Source organism: Lissotriton helveticus, chromosome 6 (genome assembly GCF_964261635.1).
Source record: "Lissotriton helveticus chromosome 6, aLisHel1.1, whole genome shotgun sequence".
Classification (NCBI taxonomy): domain Eukaryota; kingdom Metazoa; phylum Chordata; class Amphibia; order Caudata; family Salamandridae; genus Lissotriton; species Lissotriton helveticus.
Genome location: NC_136067.1, coordinates 1,916,002,010 through 1,916,028,673, shown reverse-complemented (window position 1 = coordinate 1,916,028,673; position 26,664 = coordinate 1,916,002,010). Strand labels below are relative to the sequence as shown.

General features: G+C 48.2%; 1 protein-coding gene across 3 annotated transcripts in view; it reads left to right on the top strand.

Annotated features, from left to right (window-relative positions):
• Positions 1-26,664, top strand: part of LOC144763874 (xanthine dehydrogenase/oxidase-like) — a 385,606-nt gene that overhangs the window by 202,379 nt on the left and 156,563 nt on the right. For all 3 annotated transcript variants that reach the window (XM_078649867.1, XM_078649866.1, XM_078649865.1), the window contains exons 16-17: positions 7,757-7,846; positions 10,335-10,504. In XM_078649867.1, the coding sequence (XP_078505993.1) occupies positions 7,757-7,846; positions 10,335-10,504 (260 nt within the window). The remainder of the gene's footprint in view (positions 1-7,756; positions 7,847-10,334; positions 10,505-26,664) is intronic.

Here is a 26,664-nt window from a genome sequence, read left to right as displayed (position 1 = left end):
CAGTGGACCGCTGCATGTGGTAGCAACGCAAAGCTGATGGGGCAACAGGAAACACGTACCGCATGATTGGGCCGATCGTGGCCAGGGGCGGCGGTTGGCGGTGGTGCCAATGGCCAGAGCAAAGGTCGGAGTCCCAATTACAACAACAGAGTTCCATTAAGCCATCCTCCCCGGCTGGTGGCTTCTGTCCTGACGCTGCACGACCCGGCCCGCCTCACTTGCCCTGCTCTTAAGAAAAGATTTTGACCACCCGGGCAGAAGAGAGCAGGAGATCTTAAAGGGGCAGCGACTTTGGGCCAGTGGATTACCGCCATGCAGGGTAGGGCTGAGGACAGCGAATGTAGGAGCAACACGACCCAGCCCCTGTGTGAGCAACAGCTGGTTGGAAGGGCTGGGACAGGTTTGGTCGGAGCAATGCGGCACAGGCCCGAGAGCAGGCCAAAACCTCCAGATCGTAAGGAGCAGCAAAGAGAACATGGAGAAGCAGGCACCAGGGGTTGGCCAGAAGAATTGGAGGAGCTGCTGCAAAGGATTCGGCAGTGTCAGAGAGACATGGCACTGTTTGGCTGTGCCCACACCTGTAGCGAGGACCCGGGAGAAGGGTCAAGCAGCCAACAAGATGGCAGAGCAGAAGGCACCAGTAAAGCACGAGTGGCCAGCAACCGAGAGAGAAGCACCACGAGAATGCCAAAGAAAGGGGAGAAAAAGAAAGGGCATGGACAGATGGACCCATCGATTGCAGCCATCCCGGTGACGGTGGGAGCCAGCAGTGAGGCGGCAGCAGGGAGACAAGGGGTGGCTGTATCAGCGCAATTGTACAAGAATAATTTAAATCATTTGCCCCTTTATTATTAAATGGGTTAGGCGTGCAGGGTCAGGGCATAGCAAGCCCGCTCGCTCAGGAAGGGGAGGTTTCCGGGCTCCCATGGCATCTAATGGACCCAGGGTGCACAAACCTAGGACCCGCGTAGGGAAAGCAGCATGTCCCAACAGGGGAAAACAATAGAACTGGGCACCACAACAGGTTAAACCACGGGGCAGGGCAACAGCAGGGAGATTATTTCCCCCCTGACAGCCTGGGGCAGCACAAGCAGAGCGGGCAACCCAGCACTGGGAAATAAGGCTCCTGAGGCCTATGCAAGGCCGTCAGCCGGTCAGCCATCAATAACTACTAGAGCAACAGGGCTAGCAAGCCTCATCCCCCTGGAAGTAAGAGAAAGAGGAAGGAAGGAATTCAGGGGCATATTACCAACGTTAAGCGATATTTATCGCTAACGATGCTTAGCAACGAATTTTTTAACGCTAAGCATCGTCAGAAATTATCGCAGATAAACCTTGCTATTATCAAGGTTTATCGCAAATGCGATAAAAAACGTCCGCAATGCATGAATATCGCTGAAAAGTCAGCGATATTCATGCATTACCGAGCTAATGCTCTTAGCCATGTTATCCACCTCCCATTGGATAACATGGCTAAGAACTGCTCAGGGCAGGTGTTAGCTTTTGGAGATATTCGCGCTTAGCGCGAATATCTCCAAAAGTTGGTAATAGGAGATAGCGATGTTAGCGACTGTTTCTAGTCGCTAACATCTTGGCACGCCCACTTTGCATGTCATTAGAGATAAATATCACTGACATGCAAAGCGGGGCCCAAGATGGTCGCTATCTCCTACTAGCGGTCGCTAACTGGTGTTAGCGACAGCTAGGTAATAGGGAGATAATTTTATCTCCGCTTTCTTGGCTTTAGAAGCCAAAAAAGCGGAGATAAACCCCCTTGATAATATGCCCCACAGTGACATATTCCCATTGTTCGAAATACAAGGAGGGTTTGGACCTAACAATGTGTGACAAGAAAGAGGAGTATAGGAGAGAAGGGAGAGGAGAGAGAAAAGAGAAATAACGAATTTAGAATAATGGCCTGCATTATTGTGGAGAAATTTCCACACTGCGCGGCTGATCTTTGGCACTATGAATCCAACATTCACCGTGCACATAGACAGTGCCCAGGGGATGCTTGGTTGGGGTACGATAAGAGTTTTAGGCTAAAAATGCAAACTCATCCCGAATTGGAATGGAATGAAGAGGAAGTGTCAGGGTTTATTCACAAGATGTTGGCAGCAGAGGAGGTCAGGTCTTGGGTAGGGAAAGGTGACGAGTCCTTTCGGAGCGCCCCTTTCAAGGGGAAACACAAGTCTTTTTACAAGCCCAAAGCCCACAACAGCTGTAAGGCGCCACCTTCAAATGGGCCAGCATCAATCTGCTGGAAGTATGAAGCCAATAAATACACATGGGGGGCGTTGTGTAAATTCCAATTCACCTGCTCGCTCTGTGGGGGGTCACCCAGCATCAGGTTGCAGGCGGAACAAGCACCAAGGGGACAAGAAAGAAAAGAAAAAGAAGCACTAACAGGTAGCGGCGGCCGACACCGGGGGGGTGGTGGGCATAAGAGTGGGCTGAGGTTAAGTAAAAAAATAGGAAGCAGCCTGGAAGCACCCAGGCTCTACTGAGCCAATCACAACACTGCAATGTAGCGTTGTGATTGGTCTGAGCGCCGTGGCTCGATGCTCAGATAGGGCATGGGGCCCTGAGCATGTTCTCCACCCAGGCTGTAATGCAGCCTGGGTGGAGAAAGTGAAAGTGCGCATGCCTGTTATGGTCGGCACGAGAGGGCCGGCCAAACAGTCATGTGCACATAGGAGTGGGGGCAAAGAACTCCTCGGCTGCTTTGTCTGCCCAACCATGCCTCAACTTGCTACTGTGCACGAAAAAGGAAAATAAAAAATGATAATAACCAAGTTATTATCATTTATTTTTCTTATACTGCTGAAAAAAAAAGAGGGGGGACGCTTCTCCGCCTTAGTGGAGGAGCCGCCTCTGCTAGCATGGAGCCAAACGCCTGGGGGTAGCAGGCAGTATGGGGAAGTTTTCAGCTAGCCAGATCTCCCATCAACACCCACCAGCTCAGGAAGCTAGCCAACAGATATAACAACAAAAACAATGCCACCCTAATAGTTAAAGGTTTTGGAGAGGTATTTGTAATTCAGTGTGAGGGTCTTCTGCCTAGTATGAGAGCAAAGAACTTGAAATCAGCGCAGGAACACCCAGAGGTTGTGCGCTAAAAGATAGAAAAGGAAAAAGAGCTGGGAAGGATTGAAGGTCCATTAACATCCCCACTCCCCAAGGAGTTGGTGACCTTGCCCCCGGAGGTAGTACCAGAAAGGAGGAAGACAGTTAAGGCTCATACACCACCTTTCTTTCCCCGAAGGCACATCAGTGAATGATGGGATCAGTCCCGAGGCATGCTCAGTGGACGACACCATTGAGTTAGTAAGGGAAACAGGAAAAGGGGCCCTCATGGCAAAGGCAGATATCGAGTCAGCGTTCCGACTCCTCCCAGTTCACCCAGCGAGCTTTCATTTGCTAGGCTTCCACTGGGATGAGGCAATGTACTTTGACAAAGCAATGCCAATGGTCTGCTCGGTGTCCTGCGCCTACTTTGAGTGTTTCGGTACATTCCTGGAATGGGCCTTGCATGACCGGCATCTGTAGGGAGGCAAACTACACTACCTTGACAGCTTTTTATGTTTGTGGGGTGCGCAGGACCAGGGAGTGCAGGGACACACTCACGGCCTTCCAGGTCCTGGCCAAGGACCTGGGTGTACCGCTAGCAGGCAAGAAAACTGTGGGCCAAAGCTGACATTCCTAGGAATAGAGCAAGACTCCGAGGCAGGGACGTCCAGGCGACTGGACGGCAAGGTAATAACGATCAGAGAAGAGATGAGGACAAATTGAGGCAGGTAGAAGGTGACACTTCGCGAGCTGAAAAGGCTGACCGTCAAACCTAATTTTGTGGTAAGAGTTATTCCTACATGACGGGTCTTTGCCAGGCGCCTAGCACAGCTATCGGCTGGTCTTAGAGAGAAACACCACCATGCTAGACTGGGGGCAGGTGTAAGAGGGACATAACATAACATAATAGGTGTATTTGTAATGCGCACAATTACCTGAAGGTGTCTTGGCGCTGAATAACAGATGTTTATTGTTACCCAACTCAATGGTACTCTTTTTGTCGACCTCAAACGGATGAAAGGCTGAGAGGACCCGCCGGGATTTTGAACCTGTGACCATGAGGTCGAACATAGGCCCCTGCAGTGGCTGCTTTAGTCCACTGAGCCACCAGACCCGTCTCATGTAGGATTCGTTCCTGGCAAATTTCAACAGACTCCTCATATGGAGAGAAGGTTGAGTAACAGCCAAACAGATAGCCCTGGTCACAGATGCAGCCGGCACCCTAGGGTTAGGGGCTATACTAGGAAGGAAGTGGTGTGCCAGATTACGGCCCAAGAGATGACAGGAGTTGGAAACCATCAAAAACATTAAGTTCCTTGAAACTTTCCACAGAGTAGTGGCCCTGTTAGTCTGGAAGGAAAGCATAAGGGACACGAAGCTGACTCTCTTGTCAGACATCCATGGGGTAGCCCAGGCTATCAATAATAGTACTGCTAGGTGTCCCGACATACAGAGACTAATGCATTGCATGGCTAAATTGCAGCTAAAGGAAAATCTAGAGATGAAGGCACATCACATTCCCGGGGTGGAGAACTCAACCACAGATGCACTCTCCTGTGGGCAAATGGACAAGTTCAGTAGGCTAGCACCAGAGAGAGAGCAGAAGATTACATTTTTTCCAGAGCACCAGTGGGTACTGGCACAACAGACCTGTGCATACTAGTACAGCACGTGGAGAAGTGTGGCTCAATGGTTAGAGCGGCAGACCCTGATGCAGAGGTCTAGCCCGGGACCAGGGTTAAATTCCCTGCCTCGGCGAGTCTTGCGCTAAAAAATTCCACGGACCTGATAATTCTCGCCTCGGGGCCTATTCCAATCATGGAGTCCCACTCTGCAACTCTGGGCAATAGCTTGCTTAATCTCCACAACGGCCCCCACAACGCTAAGGATGCCTGGCCTCCACCTTGGGGGTGCCCAGGAGTGGACATCTCACAGGGAAAGCCAGGATGGGTTCCACAGCGGTATTCGTACAAGCACCTTGACACCCTTGCGGGTGAGTAGTGCGCTATACAAGTATCAATTTACAATTTTTTACAGCATGCGCTCAGCCCCCAATGTGGCAAACCGCTACAGGAATTACATAGCAACAGTACTATGAGTGGGGGAGGGCTCTTGTCATCACTGGGGGATCCTGGAGACACAGCCAGGGCAGTGAAACACTTCATTCAATGGGCATACATGGAGCGAAAGTCCAAGTCATGGACACAAGCCCACTTGCCAGCAGTGGCACACTTTTCAAAGATACACACAGAGCAGGACCCCACAACCTCCCACTACAACAGGGCAGCCGTGAAAAGGGTGGAAGCGCCTCTAGGCAAGGAAACTGGACACACGGCGGCCCATAGAATTCAGGAAACTGACTCAGCTTATAGACACACTGGAGGAGGTGGCAAGGGACACATTTGAGGTAACGCTATTCAGATCAGCTTTTGCCACTGCATTTATTGGGTCATTCAGGGTCAGCGAACTCGTGGCCCCATCAAAGAAGGAACTGGGCGCCTAATGTCTGCAGGCAACCGATGTCAAGACAGGTATAGTAAGGGTAGATATACTGTTGAGAGGGTCTAAGACAGACCAGGTGGGCAAGGGGGCCTGGATTCAGCTAGAATGCATAGAAGACCCCAGATATTGCCCGGTGTGCTGTCTTTTTGCTTTCATCATAAAACGGCCCACAGTGGAAATGGTGACTGGCTGAGAAGGTTCCAAGTCACCGCGGTCATGCGGCAAACTCTGCGTAAGGCAGGCCTCCCACCCGCATCTTTTGGATCATACTCCTTTAGGATAGGGGCGGCTACAACGGCAGCACAACATGGGATGATTGAAACCGGAATCAAGCAGTGGGCAGGTGGCGCTCCAGCTCATATAAGACATATGTGAGGCCACAGCTGATCTAAAAAAAAAAAAGGAGGGGGGAACAGACAGGATACCCTGTCAGGCTGACACTGTACTCGTTGCCTTAACAGGGACCTGCCAGAGGTTAGTCTGGGTGGTCAGCCACTCACATATCGACCGGATGCAGATGTGGTTGTCGCACAGCAGACACAGGCAAACAAGCCGGCCGGAAGCTACATGCATCAGGTGGTGGGGCCGCACTGGGATGAGATGGGAACAGGTTGGCATGTTGAGGAGGAAGCTGAACATTGCAGTCAGTCGATTTAGCAGGACCAAGGGATTGGAGAGCATCAGGAATGGCCTGATAAAGCCCAGGTGCCCAGAGCTCTACGCCCTGGATGGGGTGCATCTGTTGGAAGAAGGGTTGAAAGTTTTCTGGGCCAACCTATGGGCATCCCTGGTAATGGCAGGCTGCTCCTAAAAACAAGACCCGCAGCAAGGAAGGGGGGGGAGCTGCCGGGAGATGAAAGCCTCCCTTACAGCTTGGCAGTCAAGAAGGGGGCCATTTGTTGGTTAAGGAGGCACACCAGCAGGCCATTTGCCTGGGGATTCCTTAAGGCAGGGTGAGTAGGCTGAAAGGTGGGCATAAGCGGAGACTGCACTCACAGCCCAGACCCGCTGAACAACAGGGCACGAAATGGACAAACAAGGTAGTGAGTTGAGGCCTAAGTCCAAGTAGAAGGCTAGCCCCCCACGCAATCAGCGTAAAACCAACAGGGAACTTTATGACCCCATGAAAGAGCAGGTATACAGGCCTGGACATACTAAGAGGGCACAATAATGGCAAGCAGATAACAGAACGTGATTGTGAGTTGTCAAAATTGGATTACGGCTTGTCAGCCGTTGTGAGTTAGGACCTGTCCCAAGGTTTGCGAGACTGTCAAAAGTGATTTATGCAAAACACTCAAGGTGATGGACGGAATGTTGCACATTGGCAAAACATTCACCCCCAGTCACAGATCTGGGTTTATTCCATCGTTATTCTGCTCACCACGCCACCCCAGTTCAGACATGGCCATATGCAAATCAGTCTTGACCCTGTGCCTCATAGGAACAATCCAGCCCAAACTGCCAAGCCATGTCTTCCCTGGACCAGAATCAAGCATCCTAGGACCGGTTTCTGGCTATCAGCCGTCATCACCCAGGATAGCTTGACTCCAGTGATTTATGACCTGGTAAATCGAATGATTAATGACCTGTCACGTTGATGATTTTATGAGCTAGTTAAAATGATTTATGACCCCTGTGATGCGGTTTAAAGGTCCCTGTCATTTGATTTATGACTGAAGAACTGTAATGCATAAAAGTGATGATGCAAATATGTCATACCTGTGAAGTGAATAAACTGCTGCCAACACCTACCACAAGAAACAGTAAATGTGTTAGCAACGTTTTTGGGGTGCATGGGAAAAGTGTCATGCATGTACAGTTGGGTTGGGCACAGTGATGGGTTTATTGCTTTTCCAGCCCACACTTTCATAGCAGTTATGGTTCACAAAGGTTAATGGGGGCAATGTATTAAAATAGTTTCAGAATGCTTTGATATGGTTGCATTGACAGCTTGTCTATTTGAAACTGGTTTTGAAAGGATTAACACCTGCAACACACTGTTCAGTCAACCCAGCCAATTATCACAGACAACGTCCCTGAGCCTATTTTATTGGTTGAGTAGAAATACCAGGACGGGGTCTTTGTGATTAGGCTGTGCAGATTCATGCACTTAAAATATAGAAAGCTGGGCCAATTAATGATGGAAAAAGTATGTTACTGATTTCTTTTTATCTACGTTTTTTAGAGTAACTTTGTTGATTTGATTCCTGCTCAGCACAGAAGTGCCACTGAACTATTTCATAAGGATTTGCCATCCAGCTTGCAGTTGTTTCAGGTGGGCGAACGTAGTCATTATTACATCATAAAATATAAAGTGTTTGTGGAAATACTACTTCTCAAAGGTCATTGTACAGGAAGCCATCTTGTAAGTGGCAGAATTGTTATAACAAGGTCTCTCTTACTCACCCAATACACATACACGTCAACTCGTATACCAAAGTATTTGTTCTGGTCATCTAAATAAAAATATATTTAAAATGCAGAATTTCTTAGCTGTCTAGAACTGATTTTATTAAAAACAAGGAGGCAAATATTGTGCCATCTTTAATCTTCATTTATTTTACCAGCAGAGGCAGAAAACTACATTAACCATACTATCCTTTTGAAAACAGGAGGGTAATAAATAAACCAATCAGGTGCTTCCTGCCTGCAATTGACATCTTTTATTGATGCAAAGACCTACTAAAGTCCATGCAGAGAATGAAAAGATATGAACAGTAATAAGAATCCTAACTAAAAAATGACCAATCCACTTGAGTCGTCCATCAAGGTATCCTCCTGCACGGCCACAGCCGTACACCGTGTAGTTTGTACGTCTGGATGAACTCTAATTTCTTTATGAAGGTCCTATAATGGACACTGTAATTAAAGAAAAATTGCAGTGTTGAAAAGAGAAATTATGGGATGATATACAAGCAATGTAACCCTCTGCAGTATCATTTCATGTATATAAATCAACAGTACAAATAGAGGAGGGATAATATTGTCCTCCATGTCCTTAGTAAAATCAGAAATTTCCTTTGCTAGACAGTGAGGAAAATCTGTATTTTTTGCAAGACAGCAGGCTCTAGTATGTCTCTTCAGAGCCAATAAAGAAATTGAGCATGAGCCACCGGCTTATAATAAAACATTCTAAAAGAAGAAACCCTTGACCAATTAGCAGTTTTTAGGCTCTCCTCAAACATTGCTACAGCACAATCTATCTTTGAGGCCATAACTCCTCCATCGGAATGCTTGCCAAAATTTTCAGCATTGACACAGTGGCATTCATACCTGCCAACTCGAAGAACAATCTCACCGTGTGAGGAGTGGGCGGGGCTTTGAAGGGGGCGGAGCTTTGTGCCGAGAAGTAACTCCGAGGCACTTTTGAACCCCGCCCCGCCCAAGACCCACCTCCTAAAAAAAGGGAAGAAAGCTGAGGCTGGTGCTGATATCCTGGGGTGTTTCCACACTCCTTAATGGATGTTGGCCCTATTTACAGTGGCTTTCAGCTCATTTTCCCTGCCACCATGTGATATTGGCTCCTTCACTGGGAGACCGCGTGATGTGAGCCCATATCGTGAGTCACAGTGTGGCACTGTGTGAGTTGGCAGGCATGGACATTCCCCTTTGGCCCATCTTGCCAATGTAGGAGAAGAAACAGAAGCAAAAGGCCTACTGAAAAGAGTCATCAACTTAGAAGGGAATGTCCTTCAATAAGCAGCCCTTGATATATTCTGCTCAAGACTGCACTCAGTACATCACTTTGGATGTGTAGGGAAATAAGGATACTCCACCAGCATTGGTGCAGTTTTTGTCTGCGTTGTAATGGAAATGAAAGCACCCCCTGGTGAGTATTGCATTGCAGAACTCTCCAGAGCTCTAACATCTGAAACCCACCGGAATAAAACGAAACAGAGCAACATTGTTAGCTTCACCGACAGCACCTTCAAAGAAAGGGAATCTTTATCTCCCAAATGCTGAAGCAATGGCAAAAGCAAAGTACTATCCCAAAGAGATGAATAACATAGTTTTGGAGGATTAGCAGAGCACATACCTTTCAATAATCTACACACCATAGGATGTTCTGTAACTGCTTAAATGACAACCTGTTTGTGACTGGCAGAAATTGCAGATGTATAATCTTTAACAGTTTGGGAAGATTTCCCCAGAGAAGTCAAGGAAGCTAGGAAATTGAGTACGGCTTTGACATTGGGTTCAAGGGACCAGCTACATTGAAGTATCCGAACTGACTCGTACGCTCCTGTAATTCCTGGAGGCCGAGATGATTGAATGAGGTCAGAAGCTGCTTCTAAAAGCTCAGAGAGAACCCACTATGCCCTGTAGGATTCCAAGTCATTAAATGCAGAGTCCGATCCATGATCATAATCCAACAAAGGCCGGAGAAAGATATGATGGTTGTCTTTTCTTTCAATAGGTTCTCCGGTTGCTTTACAGCTAGAGTTATACTCTGTAATTATACATTCATACATGCATGCATGGCTTCAGTCACTGATCTCAGACATAGCACATTGATCAAAAAATGCCTCAAAGGGCATTGTGTCACCTCAACCTCAAGTACTGTCTAATTGTAATTCAAACTGTAGGAAATGAGACATACAGTGTATTTAGGAGACTCAAAGGCATTTAAAAAATAAGTAAAACACTTTACATGCACTATATTTGATGATTAAATTTGACACCAGAGACACCATCACTGATGACTTCTGGAATGTTTTGATTTGTTTGCATTCCATCCATCAATTGTGTGTCTTTTGTTTTAGGAGGTACCTGCAGGACAACCCCCTGAAGATATGGTGGGACGGCCCCTGATGCACCTCTCAGCTGCAAGGCAAGCATGCGGTGAGGCCATGTACTGTGATGACATCCCTCATTATGAGAATGAGCGCTACCTTGCACTAGTGACGAGCACCAGGGCTCACGCCAAATTAATGTAAGATCAAACTCAACTCCTCCTCTATGTTAAATCAGGTTTCATTGTCTGCAGGGTGATATATATATATTGTTACACTACTTCATGGCTCCTAATTAGCTTTCAAGGTGAGAACACTATTGTGGTGAACCTAAGGTTATCATGCATTTTATTTGTGCCCACATGAGAGGAGCACCAAAGCCCACTTGGTCAGTGGGGATGGCATAGGAGATAAGGAAGTAAGGGTAATCATCGCAGAACAAATATGCTGTCTAGTCTTGAAGGTCCCTGAAATTGAAGGATAGAAGATTGCTACTTTGTCCATGCACTGCTGCGTTATACCTAGGCTTTCCTGTTTTCAGTTTCTATTTTTGGGAAATTCTGGTGGGGTTTTTAAGTGTTTTAAAGTGATTGCAATATCTTTAAAAAACAGTTGTTATCAGTGGTTACACATTTTCGCGACACTAAAAACAACAGAAAAAGTGTTTTTCCAGTGTTTATGGAACGTTTTGCTTTTATTGTTCCTGCTGATAGAACATGGTATATAGACAGTGTATGTATAGTGTATATGAGGTCGAAATAGATTTTTGCAAATTAAATTTATTGTAGTACACCATACAATACTTCTTCAGTAAATCTTTGGTCATGTGTGCTCGCTCTTTACTTCCCATTTAAACTTCTGTGAAAAGGCCCTCTCAACATTGGCACTTGAGATGGGCAACGCCAAAACAGCCAGTACAGAACTTGATAACTCTGGCCACTGACATAGCTTTCCATGCCAATACTAGTGCACTTGAAAATTTGCGATTCTCAGGGCATGTTCGGCAACATTTGCATTGAGCTGGGCGCTTATGCCCTGAGAGTTATTTAAGCAGTCCAAAATGACCAAAGATCCTCACATTTGTTTTGTTATGTTATGTTATGTTATGTTAATCGGACTTCTATAGCGCGCAGCTGCCCCAGCAAAGGGGCGTCCCGGCGCTGTGATCAACATAGAACCAGCTGTCAGAGAGAGTAGACGGAAGCTGAAAAAAGTTGCAGAGAAGTGACAGGACCTAAGTACTGGGTGGGAAAAGGTAGGTTTTAACCGACCTCCTGAAAGAGATAAGGTCATTCAGGGCACGGATGTGGTTGGGTAATGAGTTCCAGAGCTTTGCCGCTAAATTTCTTGCCTTTGGCATCATTACTCAGCAGAAATTCTGTAAACGGTTGCCACATGGATAATATAGCATTCATAGCCCCTTGGACCATCAGCTAAGGGACACAGCTGGGATGACTCCTTCTTTGATGCCACACAAAGCACAAAATTATAAATATTTGCATTTTAGTTCCTGTGCATAAGAAAACAGTGCACCAGAATGGACTAAAAAGTCAACAGTATCCCTCAATCACTCTGAAGATTGTAAAGATGCTTTCAGCATACCATCTAACAAGTGACAAGGATTCCCTACCGGGAATCACTTCAGCTCGGGTATCAATTTTGACAGGTCATCACACAACTTTTTCATATACGTAGCTGAATCACTGCAAATACAAACAATATCACTCCAATGTTTGTTGAACTTGGAAAGAGCCTTTTTTGCAGAGCATTCCCAGTGACACTGCGTTTTATGTTTTCCAAAAGTCTGGTGCCATGTTTACACCTCTATCCCAGATGCTTGGTGATAGCACTCTTTATACATATACTTGTCACTATACCTTGCATTGAATGTTTAAAGCCTGAGGTGTTGGCAATTCACCTACTGTCAATACTGACCCACTAGAAACTGTGGGCTGATGTATTAAGGGTTTTTACCCATTCTCTTTGGGCAAATGTGATGACACATATTAGGAAAGATTTTTATGAAACCAGCTATTTTACCTATCAGTGAAAGAATCAAACGCAGTCAAAATATCAAATATGATTTTGATGTTTCCTGATTCTCTACAGTTTATAAAATAATTAAAGGAGATCTAAAACATGCATCTAAACCCTGCATCTTTAGACCAAATACCAATATTTTAGCGGCATCCCTAAACAACAAAACTCAAGCAGAATATTGTTAGCCTAGTCTTTCTTACTGCTAGCTTGTATAACAAATTTACATTGTATTGGCCGCTTCAGGGAGAAAAAAAAATGACTCTTTCACACTCATTTTCCTTTCTTTGAATGGCATTAGTTTCTGGTTGTGCAGGTGATTTTTCAGTGTTTATATGTTTTCACTGGTGAGGGCTATTTTTCCTTCAGTGGGATTTTATCAGTTATTATAGGTTTAAACCTAAAACCCCACAGCCTAGTTATACCTTGAGATAAGCAATCCTAGTATTCTTGATATGTAACTGGATTGTCTCTTTTTATTTTTCCAAGTTTAATTGGGAATACTTTGCAGAGTCGATATTGTACTCAATCTTGTACACACATCAGTTGATTTTACAAATTATGTTGATGATGTCTAAGTTAAGTTTTGCATCGAAAAAAGCCCAGATAACCACATTTAAAACAACCTCATGCTGGCACCGTGGGTTCCATTTGATTAAAAAAGAGCAACCTCTGATAAAAGGAAAGTATACAGACCTACTTTGGCGCTGAAATCTTTGTAAGTCAATGTAGTGGTTAAAGTGGTCAGCATGAAATCGTCATCCTCCAAAATGTCTGGCCGCTGTTTCAGACTGATCACCAAGTGGAATTTACAAGAGCACTGACCATTGCACTGCAATACTCCTCTAATGCCATATTTACAAGTCTTTCAGAGGCTCCAAAGGTTGCAACACCTAGCAGCCAGAATATGCATGAACCTTCATTCCTGTGCCCCCTACCAGATGTAAACATCAAGCTCAAGTTGCACTGCATTGTTCACAAAGTCTACTGGAGTTTGTAGAAGTCCGGAATGCTTATGTGTTATGGCCATGACCATGAATTTACGAGGATTCCTTGTTCACTAATTGCCTACCGCATGACTGAACAGAGCTTCAAATGGCAGAAACATGGTAGTAGATACTTGTAAGTCCATGGCTCTAGGTTGTGGAATGTCTTTAACCCAAATCTGGAAGCTGCCACAATTTATGTGCGTTTCAGAAAATAATTAAAAACTGAACATTTCAAATGTGCCTACTATTGATCTTACTAGTCTGAATCCAATGCCTCACCTTGAACAACCAAACCCAATTTTCTTTTCAATAGATTCAGCACTCTAACTAACTAAAAGGGGTCACATGGCACTCTACAAAATTTCAAAATGTTCCTCTGAGGATCAGGGTTTTCACATATGGATCTTTGAATAAAAGGTGCACTGATACTTTGATGACTTTGCATAGTACTCTTGCAACTTCTCTATGTATAGTAATGTGATTGCTCACAGTCCTGGATCTTCATGTGTAGAAGGTTAAGTAAGACTCACTTCTGCTCTGGGATGCCCTTGATTCCCCTCTAGATATTACTTGTTTGACTGTAGGACAAGCAAGCTACTATTGCGATGGTGTGAGGTTATTGATGAATCTGATCATGGCCAGAAGTCTATTTATATCAGAACATTCTCCTTCGCAAAGCAAGAAACTGAGTATTGCCCAGTCTATCAAAGACCAATGCAAGGCACCATGTGACACAGAGTCACAAACATAATTCCCATTCCTGACTATTGTAGAGCCAAGTCCATCATGCATACCTCACATGGTGACTAGAGCATAAGCATGAGGTATATCAAACATTTAGCAGTAGAAATATTGTGTATGAAAAGTAGACAAAAAAAGATGTCAAATGTGTAGTCTACTGAAACAATTATCAATAGTTCTAGAGTGGCCTGGCGCACTGCTATGAATGTTCGTGTGAGGGTATTCGGTGGGTTGATGTGAATTTCTAGAAAGAGTTTATGGGTGCTCCAACAAGTGACGTGACCGTCCGTGCACGTTGTAAGTATCTGTTCGTTCAGCGCGTTACACAACGAGTAAACGCATCCTTGAAAATGGGCACACACTTGGGGTTAGTCTAATGTAGACGGACTCCATTGAAATTATACAGGAAAATTTTTATTGTTCAAAATTCCATTATGTTTGTTTTCTTTCAACAATTTTCAAAGAAGCAACATTTTTTCCAAGTTGATTACTTCGATACCAAGACAGTAGTCCTTGTAACATTTTTTTACATCATGCTCCGATGCATTTCGGGTAACAGGTACCCTTTTTCTAGGAGCGCTGAAAACACAACAAAACGCTATTACCATGGGATTCAAAGACATATATTTCTAACACTGTATACATTAATACATTGATTACATGCATGTAAACTGTGATCGCATCTTGCGTAGGTGCATGCTCAGTGAGCCGGGTGAGGTTGTGGAAGGTGACTGGGGGAAAAAAACCGGGTGAGATAAGGGAGTGTGAAACACACACACTTACGTGTCTGGATAGAAGGAACTTGGTTAAGTCCTGGGTGTGGGGAAAAAAACGGAACGTAAGATAGAGCGGTGGAGAGCCATCGTTAAGCGGTGTTAACGTGGGTCTCGAGGTCGGAGCTCCGACTTACTTGGATTAGTAGAGGAATCGGTCAATGCGGGATTCCAGGGCTGGAAGGCGCAGGGAAGCTTGGTAGAGTGGTGGGGCGTGTAGTGTGTGGAGAAGTGGTCGCGGTTGATTCATAAACATAAAGGAAGGACTAATGGTCGGAAATTACTGTGGCGGCCATATTGAAGGGGTGAACGTAGTGAGAGTAATGTGGAGGTTAAATTTATACTTTATAAACGAGAATATGTTGATGCTCACAAACATTAAGAACAAAGGATTATAGGTGAAACATGTGTACCATCAAAGGTATTATAAAAAGCAACTAAATTCGATACGGTCATTGAGGCCATGAGGCTTCAATGCCTGCAGTCTGTAGGTCCAGGCGATCTCACGCTGGAGGAGTGTTTTGTTGTTGTCTTTACCTTCTTGTTTGTTGACAATTTCCAAGACCAAAAATTTGAGTTGAGCCACGCTGTGGTTGGATTCCATGAAATGCATTGCAATGCTAGATTTTTGGTTCTTGGTACGGATATTAGATTTATGTTCGTTCAGTCGAACCTTGATTTTCCTTGTGGTTTTTCCTACGTAAATCATTCCGCATGGGCATTTCAGTAGGTATATCAAATTCGTGGAATCACACGTAGCGTTGACGTGTAATTTGATTTTGAATCCTTACATGGGATGGTTGATACTGTTACCCTTGATGACGTTGTTGCAATTATGGCACGGGCGTGTGCCAGTGCTGGGAATCTGTGGGATGGGTTCTTTGGATAGTATGTCTTTGAGATTTTCAGATCTAGTATAGCCAAAGATTGGAGGTTTTTCAAATAAACTGCCAAAGTCAGGTTCAGATGAGAGTATACGCCAATGTTTGAGGATAATGTTCTTGTATGTTTTGCTTGCGGATGAGTACTTAGAGACTAACACAGTTCTGTTGTCCTGTTTTTTGGTAGGTCCCTGCAGGGCTTCTTGGCGTGTGATTCCTGACGCTTTAGTGATGGCTTCCGTGACATATTCTTGGGGGTACGCTCTATTAATGAACCTCGTGGCTGTTTCATTCATTCTCGTTGTGCATGTTGTGGAATCAGATACTATCCGTTTGACTCTTAACATCTGACTGAAAGGGAGATTCCTTTTCAGTGATTGTTGGTGGAAGCTAGTGTAATGAACAGTGTTGTTGCGGTCTGTTGATTTTCTGAAAAGATCTGTTTGTAATCCTGTTTCAGTGATTCTGACCAATACGTCAAGGAAGGTAATTTCTTGTTCATTGATGTTCCACGTAAGGATTATGCGATTGTCTTTGGTGTTCAAATCGGTCAAAGCTGATATCAAGTTTTCACGGGTGTTCTTCCAAATGAAGAATAGGTCGTCGATGTAGCGGAGGTATAACATCAGATTGTTTGACCAGTTGGGATTGGCGTATATGTGAGTCGACTCAAATTCTTCCATGTAGATATTGGCGTAGGTTGGTGATGCGCAGTTGCCCATTGACATTCCGGACATTTGAAGGTACGACTGTTGGTCATGTTTGAAGTAGCTGTGGTATAAAGTGAAAATCATCATCATTGATAACTTTATTCGGTCACCACAGACCATAAAAGTACAGATAAAATGCATACATACAAACACGAATAGCTAAAACAATAAATAGCATGTCCAGTAAAATTTACAGCTAAGAATAGATTAAACCTAAATAGTTATCAAGATAGGCAAAATAAAAACTAGAGATAAACATAATTTATACTACCAGCGCATTCAGCATTAGACCATTATACCCCCGGACATAGTTTCAATAATCTGGAACGCGTCAACCACACACTACCCAAGAATTTTGCAACCCCACAAATCATGATGGAAGATGAACTGTCCGTAGAGAGAACACGTAGTGCCTGATTGTGGCACCTCAACCCAAGTTCCCTGCAAACTGGTTTCAACCAAAGTTTCCGAGCTCCTTTATAAGCTGGGCAAGCAAAAAACAAATGGGCCACAGACTCCTTAGGTGCCACACAACCTGGGCATGCACTCTGGCGGGCACCAGGGTTTGACCACCTCGCCGTAAACTCGTGCACTGGAAGCGTCCCATATCGCAGTTTTAGGTATAACGCACGATCTAGGGGTTTAGTTATCAGATCGAGGAAGGGCTCCCATTTCCTCACACACTTAAATAACAGGAATCGGTCCGTGAGTGGGCCCCCATCCGCAGCCCTCAGCGCATTATTCTGGACCCAGTCCCAATATAGCTTTTTAATCATTTCCTTGGGCGGTGGCAATTGTGACTCCCATGCATCCCTTAACCCTAGGTTAAGAACCAGGTCTTTCAGTTTATTCAGCCATACTATTTTTTTGCCCGTGTCCAATAACAGAAGATCGTCCAGCCCTTCAGCGTATTTTGCAAGCTCGGCAGTTCTTCTCAATCGAGTCCAAAAGAGCAACGGGCGGAGCCTTACCAAATCCTTTAATGCTCTTCTACCCAGATCTAGTCTCAGGGGGATCAATGGGGTGGAAATAGGGAGAGCCACCACCTTCCTTAGGAAGATATTTTCCGCTGCCGATAAATCAGACACATTTTCGAACCCCCAGAGTTCAGAGCCATATAATGCCGCAGGGAGAATCTGGCCCTCGTAAATAGCCATAGCAGGGGAGACAGGCTTGCTGTTTGATTCACGGAGCTCCCTCAAAGTCACCCCGGATACTCTTTGGTGACTGAGTAGCATTTTGGCCAAATGATTCTTCCAGGTCATACGACTGTTTATCCGGACACCAAGGTAATCAAAGGATTTAACCAACTCCAAAGGAACACCATTAAGTAGAAAATTGTTTTTAAATCTCTTGGAAGGGGAGAATGCCATCAATTTAGTTTTTGACGTATTAATGGTTAAGCCTCGGTTGGTACAAAAGGAGCTAAACCGGTTCAAGAGTTTTTGCAGGCCCACAGGGGATTTGGAAATTAATAAAGTATCGTCAGCGAAGAGTAAGGTGGGGATTTTTTCCCCCGCCAGGGATGGGGCATCCGTCTCCTCTCCCTTCAGATGGTCCACCACTCCATTCACAAATAGGGAGAAGAGTGTCGGAGCCATAACACAGCCCTGGCGTACACCTCTCCTCACAGGGACCCTATCTGTTAACTGACCCTGGGATCCCCATCTAACCCTCGCGTAATTCCCCTCGTGGAGCCTTACGATTAGTTTAAGGAGTCCACTGGGAAAACCCATCTCCCCTAGGATTTTCCATAATTTTGCACGAGGGACCAGGTCGAAAGCTGTTTTGAGATCTATGAAGGCCATATATAAACTACCTTAATAACTCCATAAGGAAAGTCTGTAAAGAGTCTGTAATGTCGCTGTTGAGTAAGGCTTTTTCTATAGCTTCAATTCCCCCGCCATGGGGGATAGAGGTATAAAGACTGTTTACGTCTGCGGTGCATAGAATTACATGATCATCTGTGGTGATGTTGAGATCAGAAAGTTTTTTAAGGAATTCAGTTGTGTCTTTGATGTGACTTTTTGAGTTCTGAACAATCGGCTGAAGATAGCGATCTAGGAACTTCCCTGTCGGTTCGTGGAGGGATCCTCTCGTGGACACAATCGGTCGAAACGGGGGGTCCGTCGCATTTTTATGAATTTTGGGAAGCATTGTTATAGATGGGCTCTTTGGATGTTCAACTATAAGGTATCTTTTTGTGCGGTCATCGATGATGCCTTCCTCAAATGCTTTTGTGACTAGATTTGATAGTTCGATTTTGCATTCATTCGTTGGATTGCCTTGTAGTTGAGTGTAAGTTTCAGGGTTATTGATGTGCTCTCTGATTTTGGCATCGTACATACTGGTGTTGAGAACGACAAGAGCGCCGCCTTTGTCTGCTTTTAGACATTTGATGGTTTTGTCGGTTGCGATTCGTTTTAAGGTGTCTTTATCTTTCATGGTGATGTTTTGTTTGATTTTCTTGTGGAAATTAATCTTGGATATGTCTTGTTTAACAAGTGTCTCAAAGGTGTCAATGCTTTTGTGACTGCACGGTGGTATGAATGTGCTTGTTGTCTTTAGACCAAGTAGTTGGTCAGGTTTGTTGTCAATGGTGGGTGGAAGTACGTTTTCAAAAAAGTGCCTTAGGCGTAATTTGCGGGTTAATTTGAAAGTACTTAGGTCCAATTCAAGAAGGTTGGTGGAGGTAGTGGGGATGAATGATGTCCCCTTTTGAAGCAATTTAGTTTCATGTGCGGTCAGCGTAATATCAGAGATGTTGATCACTGACGATTCTTTTTCCCCTTGGCTCTCTTTGAGACTCGTGATTGGGCTGCTTCTCGTGTTTTTTCCTGATCTTTTTCCCCGCCGGGGTCGTCTGTTTCTTCGGGGCCTGACTCTAAAAAAGGCGTTGATGTAGGGGGATTTTGGTTCGATTGGCCAGCTGTTTGTTGAGGATCACCAGGTACTTTAGAGATGTTGGTACAGAAGTGGTTTTTATTGGTGGGCGGTTCACTCTAGTACCTGTAGGAATCCTTTTTCATCAGGTTTTTTTTAGGTTTAAATCTTTTTATTTGAAGTCTGCACATCGAAAACAAGATAGACATTGCATATGCTGTGCGTCCAACAGTGGTATGGAACATTTGAAAGGCAAGTATAACCCCAAATAGGGTGGGCATAGCAGTCCAAAACCAATCCAACCCGTAAAGGCACAGATATACCGAAAGTGCTACGAAATTCCCTCCAATAGGAAACCCCGCCCCCCACCCCCCAAACTCCCCGTTCCCTCCCCTCCCATCGCCCCCCGTCCAGTGCTCAGGTCTGTCCCCCCTCGCCTCCCCCTTCTAGTTCATGACGGATTCGTCATTCGCAACCCCTTTAGGAGTCTGCCTCTTTGGGCCCTGTAAGCCTCAAAAGCAGAGATATCTCGGGCAGGTGAGTTCCCTGAATTCAGTAACCAACAGTGAGCGGAACGGTTGCCAGAGTTCGTCATATTGATCTATTTCCCCGGCTAAGGTAAGGGACAACTTCTCCATCCCCAACACACACATCATCCTATGCAACCAACCTGTAGTGGAAGGGACCGTAGTGGTGCGCCAATGTACGAGGATGTTCTGTACTGCAGAGCCTAGGGCGATGGCCATCTGGCGTCCCCTACGCGAGCGCAGAGGGTATGTCAATGGGTTAGGGAGCCCCAGTAAGGTGTAGGCGGGGAATTGGGGTAATTCTGTTTGAAAATGAGTGTCAATGTCGTCTATCACCTGCGTCCAGTATGAATGGAGAAGAGGACAGTCCCACAAGAGGTGTAACAGTGTGCCTGTGTGTCCACACCCCCTCCAGCATTTTTTGTCTTTGCTGCGGTCCATCTCATGTATCCGCTCCGGGGTGTAGTACCAATATATAGATATCTTAGTTAGCGTCTCCGTAAGCCCGGTGTGGTATGCGGAGTGGCGCGCCCTATAGGAGATCTGGTCCCATTCCTTGTGGCTCAGAGTCCTGCCTAACTCCCGTTCCAAGCGTTCCCTGCCCGGATTGTAGAGATGTGTTGTTGGTGGTTGTAAAATTTTGTGGAGATCAGGAATTAATTTGGTGTCAGAGGTGAGGGATAGCAGCCACTTTTCATAAGTCTGAAGTTTCCTATCTGCCGTCTCCCGCACTTGCGGTTGAAGTGCCCAATGGCGGACTTGCATATATCGCATCCGCTCCATCTCGGGGAAGTTATATTCCTGCTTAAAGAGTGGGAAGGGGAGTACACAGTCTGGGCCGTAGATATGATAGAGGAAACGTCACCCCGCAGGTCGCCAATGGGTGAAGGCTCCCTTAGCCACGCCCGGAGTGAAGTCTGGATTGTCGGCCAAGGGCGTAAGCGGCGAGGGGAAGGTGGTAAGTTCGTGGACGGTGTTAGTAGCGTCCCACACCTTTAGTGGGACCCGTGTGACAAATGAAGAATAAAGATTAGCAGGCCGATAGGCCTTACAAAGAAAGGGGATCTCCTGGAGCGGGCACCATGCCACTGCTTGATCTTGGAAGAGCCAGTGCTTCTCCGACTCCCACTTACTCCATTCCACTAAATAGCGTAATTTCGCTGCCTGGAAGTATTTGCACAAGTCCGGTATCCCCAAGCCCCCCGCCTCCGGAGCCAACGTAGTCAGTGCCCTCTTCATTCTCGGCTTCCGACCCTGCCAAATGAAGCGGGCGAGGTCAGCCTGTGCTTGCTGAATCCAACCTGCAGGCGGCTGTAGCGGGAGCGCTCTAAAGAGGTAGAGGATTTGGGGCAAGATGGTCATTTTGACCACCCCGATTCTACCCAACCAAGAAAGGGGAAGGCGTTTCCAGCGTCCTAACTCCTCGCATATCTTCCCTTGGAGCGTACCATAGTTGTACGTCGTCTTAGTCGTGAGTGTGGGGGTCAACTGAATCCCTAGATACGGCACCAAAACTCTGCGAACTATAGCCATTTACTCACACCACTGCCGTGGGAAATTTATAACAATTAAAAATGAGAGTGCGAAACTTCTCCCCTATACCGACCTTCGCTAGGACCATCTCTAGGTACTGCCAGTGGACCCGGTCGAATGCCTTTTCGGCGTCCACCACCAGCATCATACTCTCTCCAGGGATTCGGGAGGTTTTTTCTATGAGGTGGACAACCCTCTTGGTGTGATCCACCGTCTGGCGGTCGGGGATGAAACCCGCCTGGTCCGATTCTATAAGGCCCGGCAAGTGGGGGCCCAGTCGGGCCGCCAGGATGCTCGTGTATAATTTAAGGTCCACGTTTAGTAATGATATGGGCCTGTACGATCCGCATTTGGCCATGTCCTTTCCTGGTTTGGGGATGACCATGAGGGACGCACGCAAAAGGTCAGGGGTGATGGCGCCGGGTTCCGAAAAGGTGTTAAAAAGGCGGGTGAGAATCGGTGCTAGCGTTGTGCAGAACGTTTTGTAAAAAAGGGCTGTGAGGCCATCCGGCCCCGGAGCCCTTCCCTGCTTAAGTGTGGCAATGGCGGAGATCACTTCTTCAATGCGGATATCCCTGTCAAGGTGTTCCGACTGGGAAGGTGCTAGAGAGGGAAGTGTGACAGAGTCCAGGTATTCGGCCGCCGCCGGGCCGTCTAATGGGTCGCTGCTATAAAGAGTCGCGTAGAATTTGCGGAAAGTTTACGCAATCTCAGCGTCCTTTGTGACTATGGACCCATCGGGGCGGGAGAGTTCTTTTACTATCTGTTGTTGGCGTGTGACTCGGAGCCTACTTGCCATGAGGCGGCCACATCTGTCCCCTCCAGTGTAATAGGCATGTCGAAGCCGCAGGGCTGCATATTCCGCCCGGTCCATATCTAACGCTGTCAGAAGGTGTCTTGCTACTTTGAGTTGTTTCCATATTCTAGTTGCCCCAGTTCGCTGGTGTATTCGCTCAAGGTCTTGCACCCGTTGTGTGAGCTCATACCGCTTGCGTTGCCGTTCCCTATTCTCTGCGGTGGAGAGAGCCAAAAATTCCCCTCGGATAACCGCCTTCATGGCCGCCCACTGTGTCGCCCGCGTTGTGTCATTGTTAGTGTTGTGGGTCAGGTAGTCCTGGATAGTGTCTTGAATATTTTCACCACATCCTTCCTTTGTAGCAAAGCGTCCCGAAGACGCCAGACCCTGGAAGGATATGAGTCAGGCGGCAAAGTGAGTGTGGTGGTGACTGGTGCATGGTCCGAGAGCGAGAGTACCCCTATCTCCGTCGAGGTGGACAAAGTGCAAATCGGGCTAGTGACTAGGAGATGGTCCAGCCTGGCGTAGGTTTTGTGTGAATTGGAATAATAAGAGTATTCCCTATCGTGTGGGTGTGTGCGGCGCCAAAGATCATGAAGGTCCAGCTCTGCCATCCGGTCAGTGCAACTGGAGGAGAACTCTCAGGTTTGGGGAGTGCGTTGTGCAGACCTGTCCAGGACCGTGTCAAACACCATATTGAAATCTCCCCCCAGTATGATGTGCCCATCCGGCGTGTCCGTGATATCTGTAAGGGCTGAGTGTAAAAAGCGTTCCTGGCCTTCGTTAGGGCCGTATATGGACCCAATTGTAAACAGGAGACCCCTAAGGCAAAGCGGTACGCTAGTAGTCTCCCTTTCTGCTCTGCGCATTTATGTAAAACTTTAAATGACCGTGCCACCAGGATCGCCACCCCTGCAGTCTTGTTGGCGCCAGAGGATAAGAGATGAGTTGGGAACCTGCGGGAGCAAAGCCTATGACAGTCGCGGGGCATCAGGTGAGTTTCCTGTAGTAAGCAGATGTCTGCCTGGGCGCTCTCTAATAGGGACAAAATCGCACGCCGCTTAACAGGGTTATTTAAACCCAGTACGATAAGGGTCAGGATCCTAAGGGTTGTAGGCGGCATGTTTAACACTGGAATCAGACATGCTAGTCCCCGAACCTGGGGAGGTGCGAGACGCTGAAGTGTGACCTAGATTAGGATGACCAAAATAGAGCACTGGACAACCCACCCTCCCCCTCCCCCCTTCTCTTCCTGCAAACAATTCTTGAACATCCACCTTCCCCGTCCCCCCCACCAAGTCTCTGAACTCCACCCCCCCTAACCCTCCTACCCCAACTCCCCCACCTCCTCCCCTCCCACCCTAACCCCAACTGGAGACCCCAAAATGCAAACCATAGTCCCAGGCCTGTTGGAACTAGTTCAGACCTGTGGTAGAAACGTCTGGAGGGTAGTGTGGCAGTGGCGACCCCGGTGGACCCCCGCCCGTGTGGGCATGGAGCGATGAATGCAAACCCCACGTCGATGCTGCTTCAATGCACGTCTGTCTTGTCCTTGGTTACTTCTTGTATGGCCGCCGCCTGTTCTAGGGCCATAGTCGTTGGTTTCATTTCCGCCTTGGGGGACCGCCGGCGCTCCACTCGTTGCCATTCGCCTCCGGACCGCGGCCTGGGTCTATCTTGCGAGCCCCGCGGCGACGCGGTGCCCTCTTTCTCGTCCTCTCCAGGGTCGATTCCCAGAAGCGTGCAGGTGTCTCGAAGGGAGCGAAGTTGGTGCAGGGCCCCCTTCCACTTGAAGACGAGCCGGAAGGGGTGGCCCCAGGAATAGGGGATCCCATGGTCCTGCAGGAACGTCGTGGCGACACAAAATGCTCTCCGCTTTTGCAGGGTGATGGCGGAAAGATCTTGGCACAAGGCCACCGGGTGACCCTGGAAGTGGAGGGGCTGTTTCCGCCGGGCTTCTTGCAAGATCCTTTCCTTTAGGGGAAAATCAGGCAGGAAGGCCAGGATATCTGGTGGGGGGGCAGGTGTACGCCGCGCCAGGCCAACTCTATGTGCTCTATCTATGCGGATCTCAAAGTCTGCATTTTCCCCTAAAATGTCTCTGAACAATCCCTGTAGGTATGTGGTCACACTGTTCCCCTCCGCTTTAGGTGGCACTCCCCGGACGCGGATGTTGTTCCTCCGGGAGTGGTTCTCGAGATCTTCCGTGTGTGCTTGAAGGTCCACCTGCTGCCCCTGGAGACGGATGACCTCCTGCCTGAGAAATTCCACCTCCTCACTCCTTGCCTGGTCCGCCTCCTCCACCGTCGCTACTCTTTCTCCTAGGCTATTCACATCGTGGCGGAGCTCGCGTTGTTCCCTGGCCAGTTCTTGCTTCAGGGTCTGAAAATCCTCCCTGAGTGAGTTGAAGAGGGATTCAAGGAAGGCCTTGGTGATAGGCGCCTCACCATCGTCCTGTCTCGTGCTGCCTGCCGTCTCTGGGGGGACTGGCTTTTGTCTCCTTTGGCGCCACCCTTAGCAAGCATGTCCGGAATGGTGCAGGCCCCCTTACGCCCCGTGTTGGCCATCGCGTCCTCTGACGCCTCTGGGTCGAATCTGTGGTGACCAGCGGTGTTTCCCCAAGGCGGCCGGGTAGGTCACCGTGTCGTCTGCGCTCTTGTCGTTGTCCTGTGTGTCTGCAGTGGGGAACCCCTTCACCAGGGGGTGGCCCCTCCTCCGACCCTGGGAGTCCCCCTTAGGAAACCGAGCCCCTTATGCCTAGCACCTAGCACCTCCAGCGTGGTCGTGTCGTAGGCCCCAAAGCCTGGGCCCCAAGTTTCGTGCATGGCTAAGTCACCTGTGCTGGCTCCCGCGCACCCTGCGCACTGTCTCCCAGGGGTACAACATCGCTGCTGCAATGTCGGTGTTGGGTGTGGGGGCCCGCTTGAATGGGCCCGCAGATATGCCAGCGGAGCTGTGCTGCCCACCAAGCTGCTTCCCTTAGGCCCGAGACCGGGGCCTCAAGTACCGTGGTCCCCACGAGGTGCTCTCTGGTCCCAGCCATCTCCGCCTCCTGCTTCGTTCTGCACCTCGCGGCAGGACCCACCTCCACTCTCGGTGTTCCAGGCTCCTCCGGTGCCACCCGCCGCTCCCCGTGTGGCCTGTGACAGGGCTTCTGATGTTTCTTCCGCCGGAGCTCAGCGGCCGCCACTCCTCCTGCCTGCCGTCTTGACACAGCGGCCCTCAGCCCGGCTTCGCCTTCTCACCAGGACAGACACGCACCTCCGGTCTCCCTGTGCCCCTCCTCACCCCTCCGGTGCTAGCCCTCTTCCCAAGCAGTGCAAGCTATGGGGCGGTTAGTGTCCACAACGCTGGCAGGCGAGGTTTCTCGGGGTACCCGGTTTGCTGCATCCCACTTTCCACCAGCCCGGCCCTCAGTGACTGCTACGGTGCGTGCCGCCGGCGCCGGTCTCAGCTCCCTCTGGTGGTGGTCCCCCTGATCAGCGGGCGATGCAGGCCAGCTCCCGACCCCTCGACCATGTGGGGTCTGCCAGACAGGCCGCCACCCACCTCAGGGCCCCAGCGGGACCGCACCTCCCCGTCGCCGTAGGCCCTAGACCGAGGCCTCAATTTTCACGCCGGCCGCTGGGCGCCCACAGACGGCTGCTGCCTCCACCACCGGCCCAATTACGCTGTACGCCGGGACCCACCTTCCAGTTCCGGGTCCCGGCTCTCACGCTGGCTGCTCCTTGCTCTGCCGCGGACCTGCGGCGGGAACAGCCGGCCAAAGATCGGCGGCCGCTTCCTCACCATGTGCCCGCCCCCTCATCGCTGCTCCTTGTCCGCTCTCGACCTCCGGCGATCCGCTGTGTAGGCCCGGGGCCGGGGTCTCAATTTTCGCGCCTGCCACTGGGCGCTCACAGGCGATCGTTGCCTCCGCCGCTGGTATCGGCGAGTCGCGCGCCAGGACTCACCGTCCAACCCCGGGTCCCGGCTGTCACCCCGGCCATGCCTCACCCTGCCTCCAACTTGTGGCGGGATCTCTGCAGCCCAAGAACAACGGTCGCCTCCACAGCGTGTGGCCGCCATTTCGCCACTGCACCCCGTCCGGTCTCGGCCCCAGGTAATTTGTCGCTCACAGAGGGCCTTCCCGTAGTCCTTCGTTGCCCAGGAGAGGATCAGTGGGGCACTCAGGTCAGTGATGCCACTTGTCGGTGTGTCCAGGGGGTTTGCAAGCTAATATTAAGGTTAGATGGGTTTCAGGGCCGAGGAGCCATGCGAGCCAGCGTCCTTTCAGGTCGCCATCTTGGCACCGCCCCCCTTCAGTTTTTTTTTAAAATCATCATACGATTGATAGCAGCTTTTATTTTCAAACCCATGTGCCACTGCCTCTTATGCCCCTGATAGGACAATATTAATAAAAACTTTACTAAAAGAAAAAGGAACAGAGGACAGGTCAACAGTGTGTGATGAGGAGTTTTCAGACGGTAAGAAGAGATTTGCTGGAACAC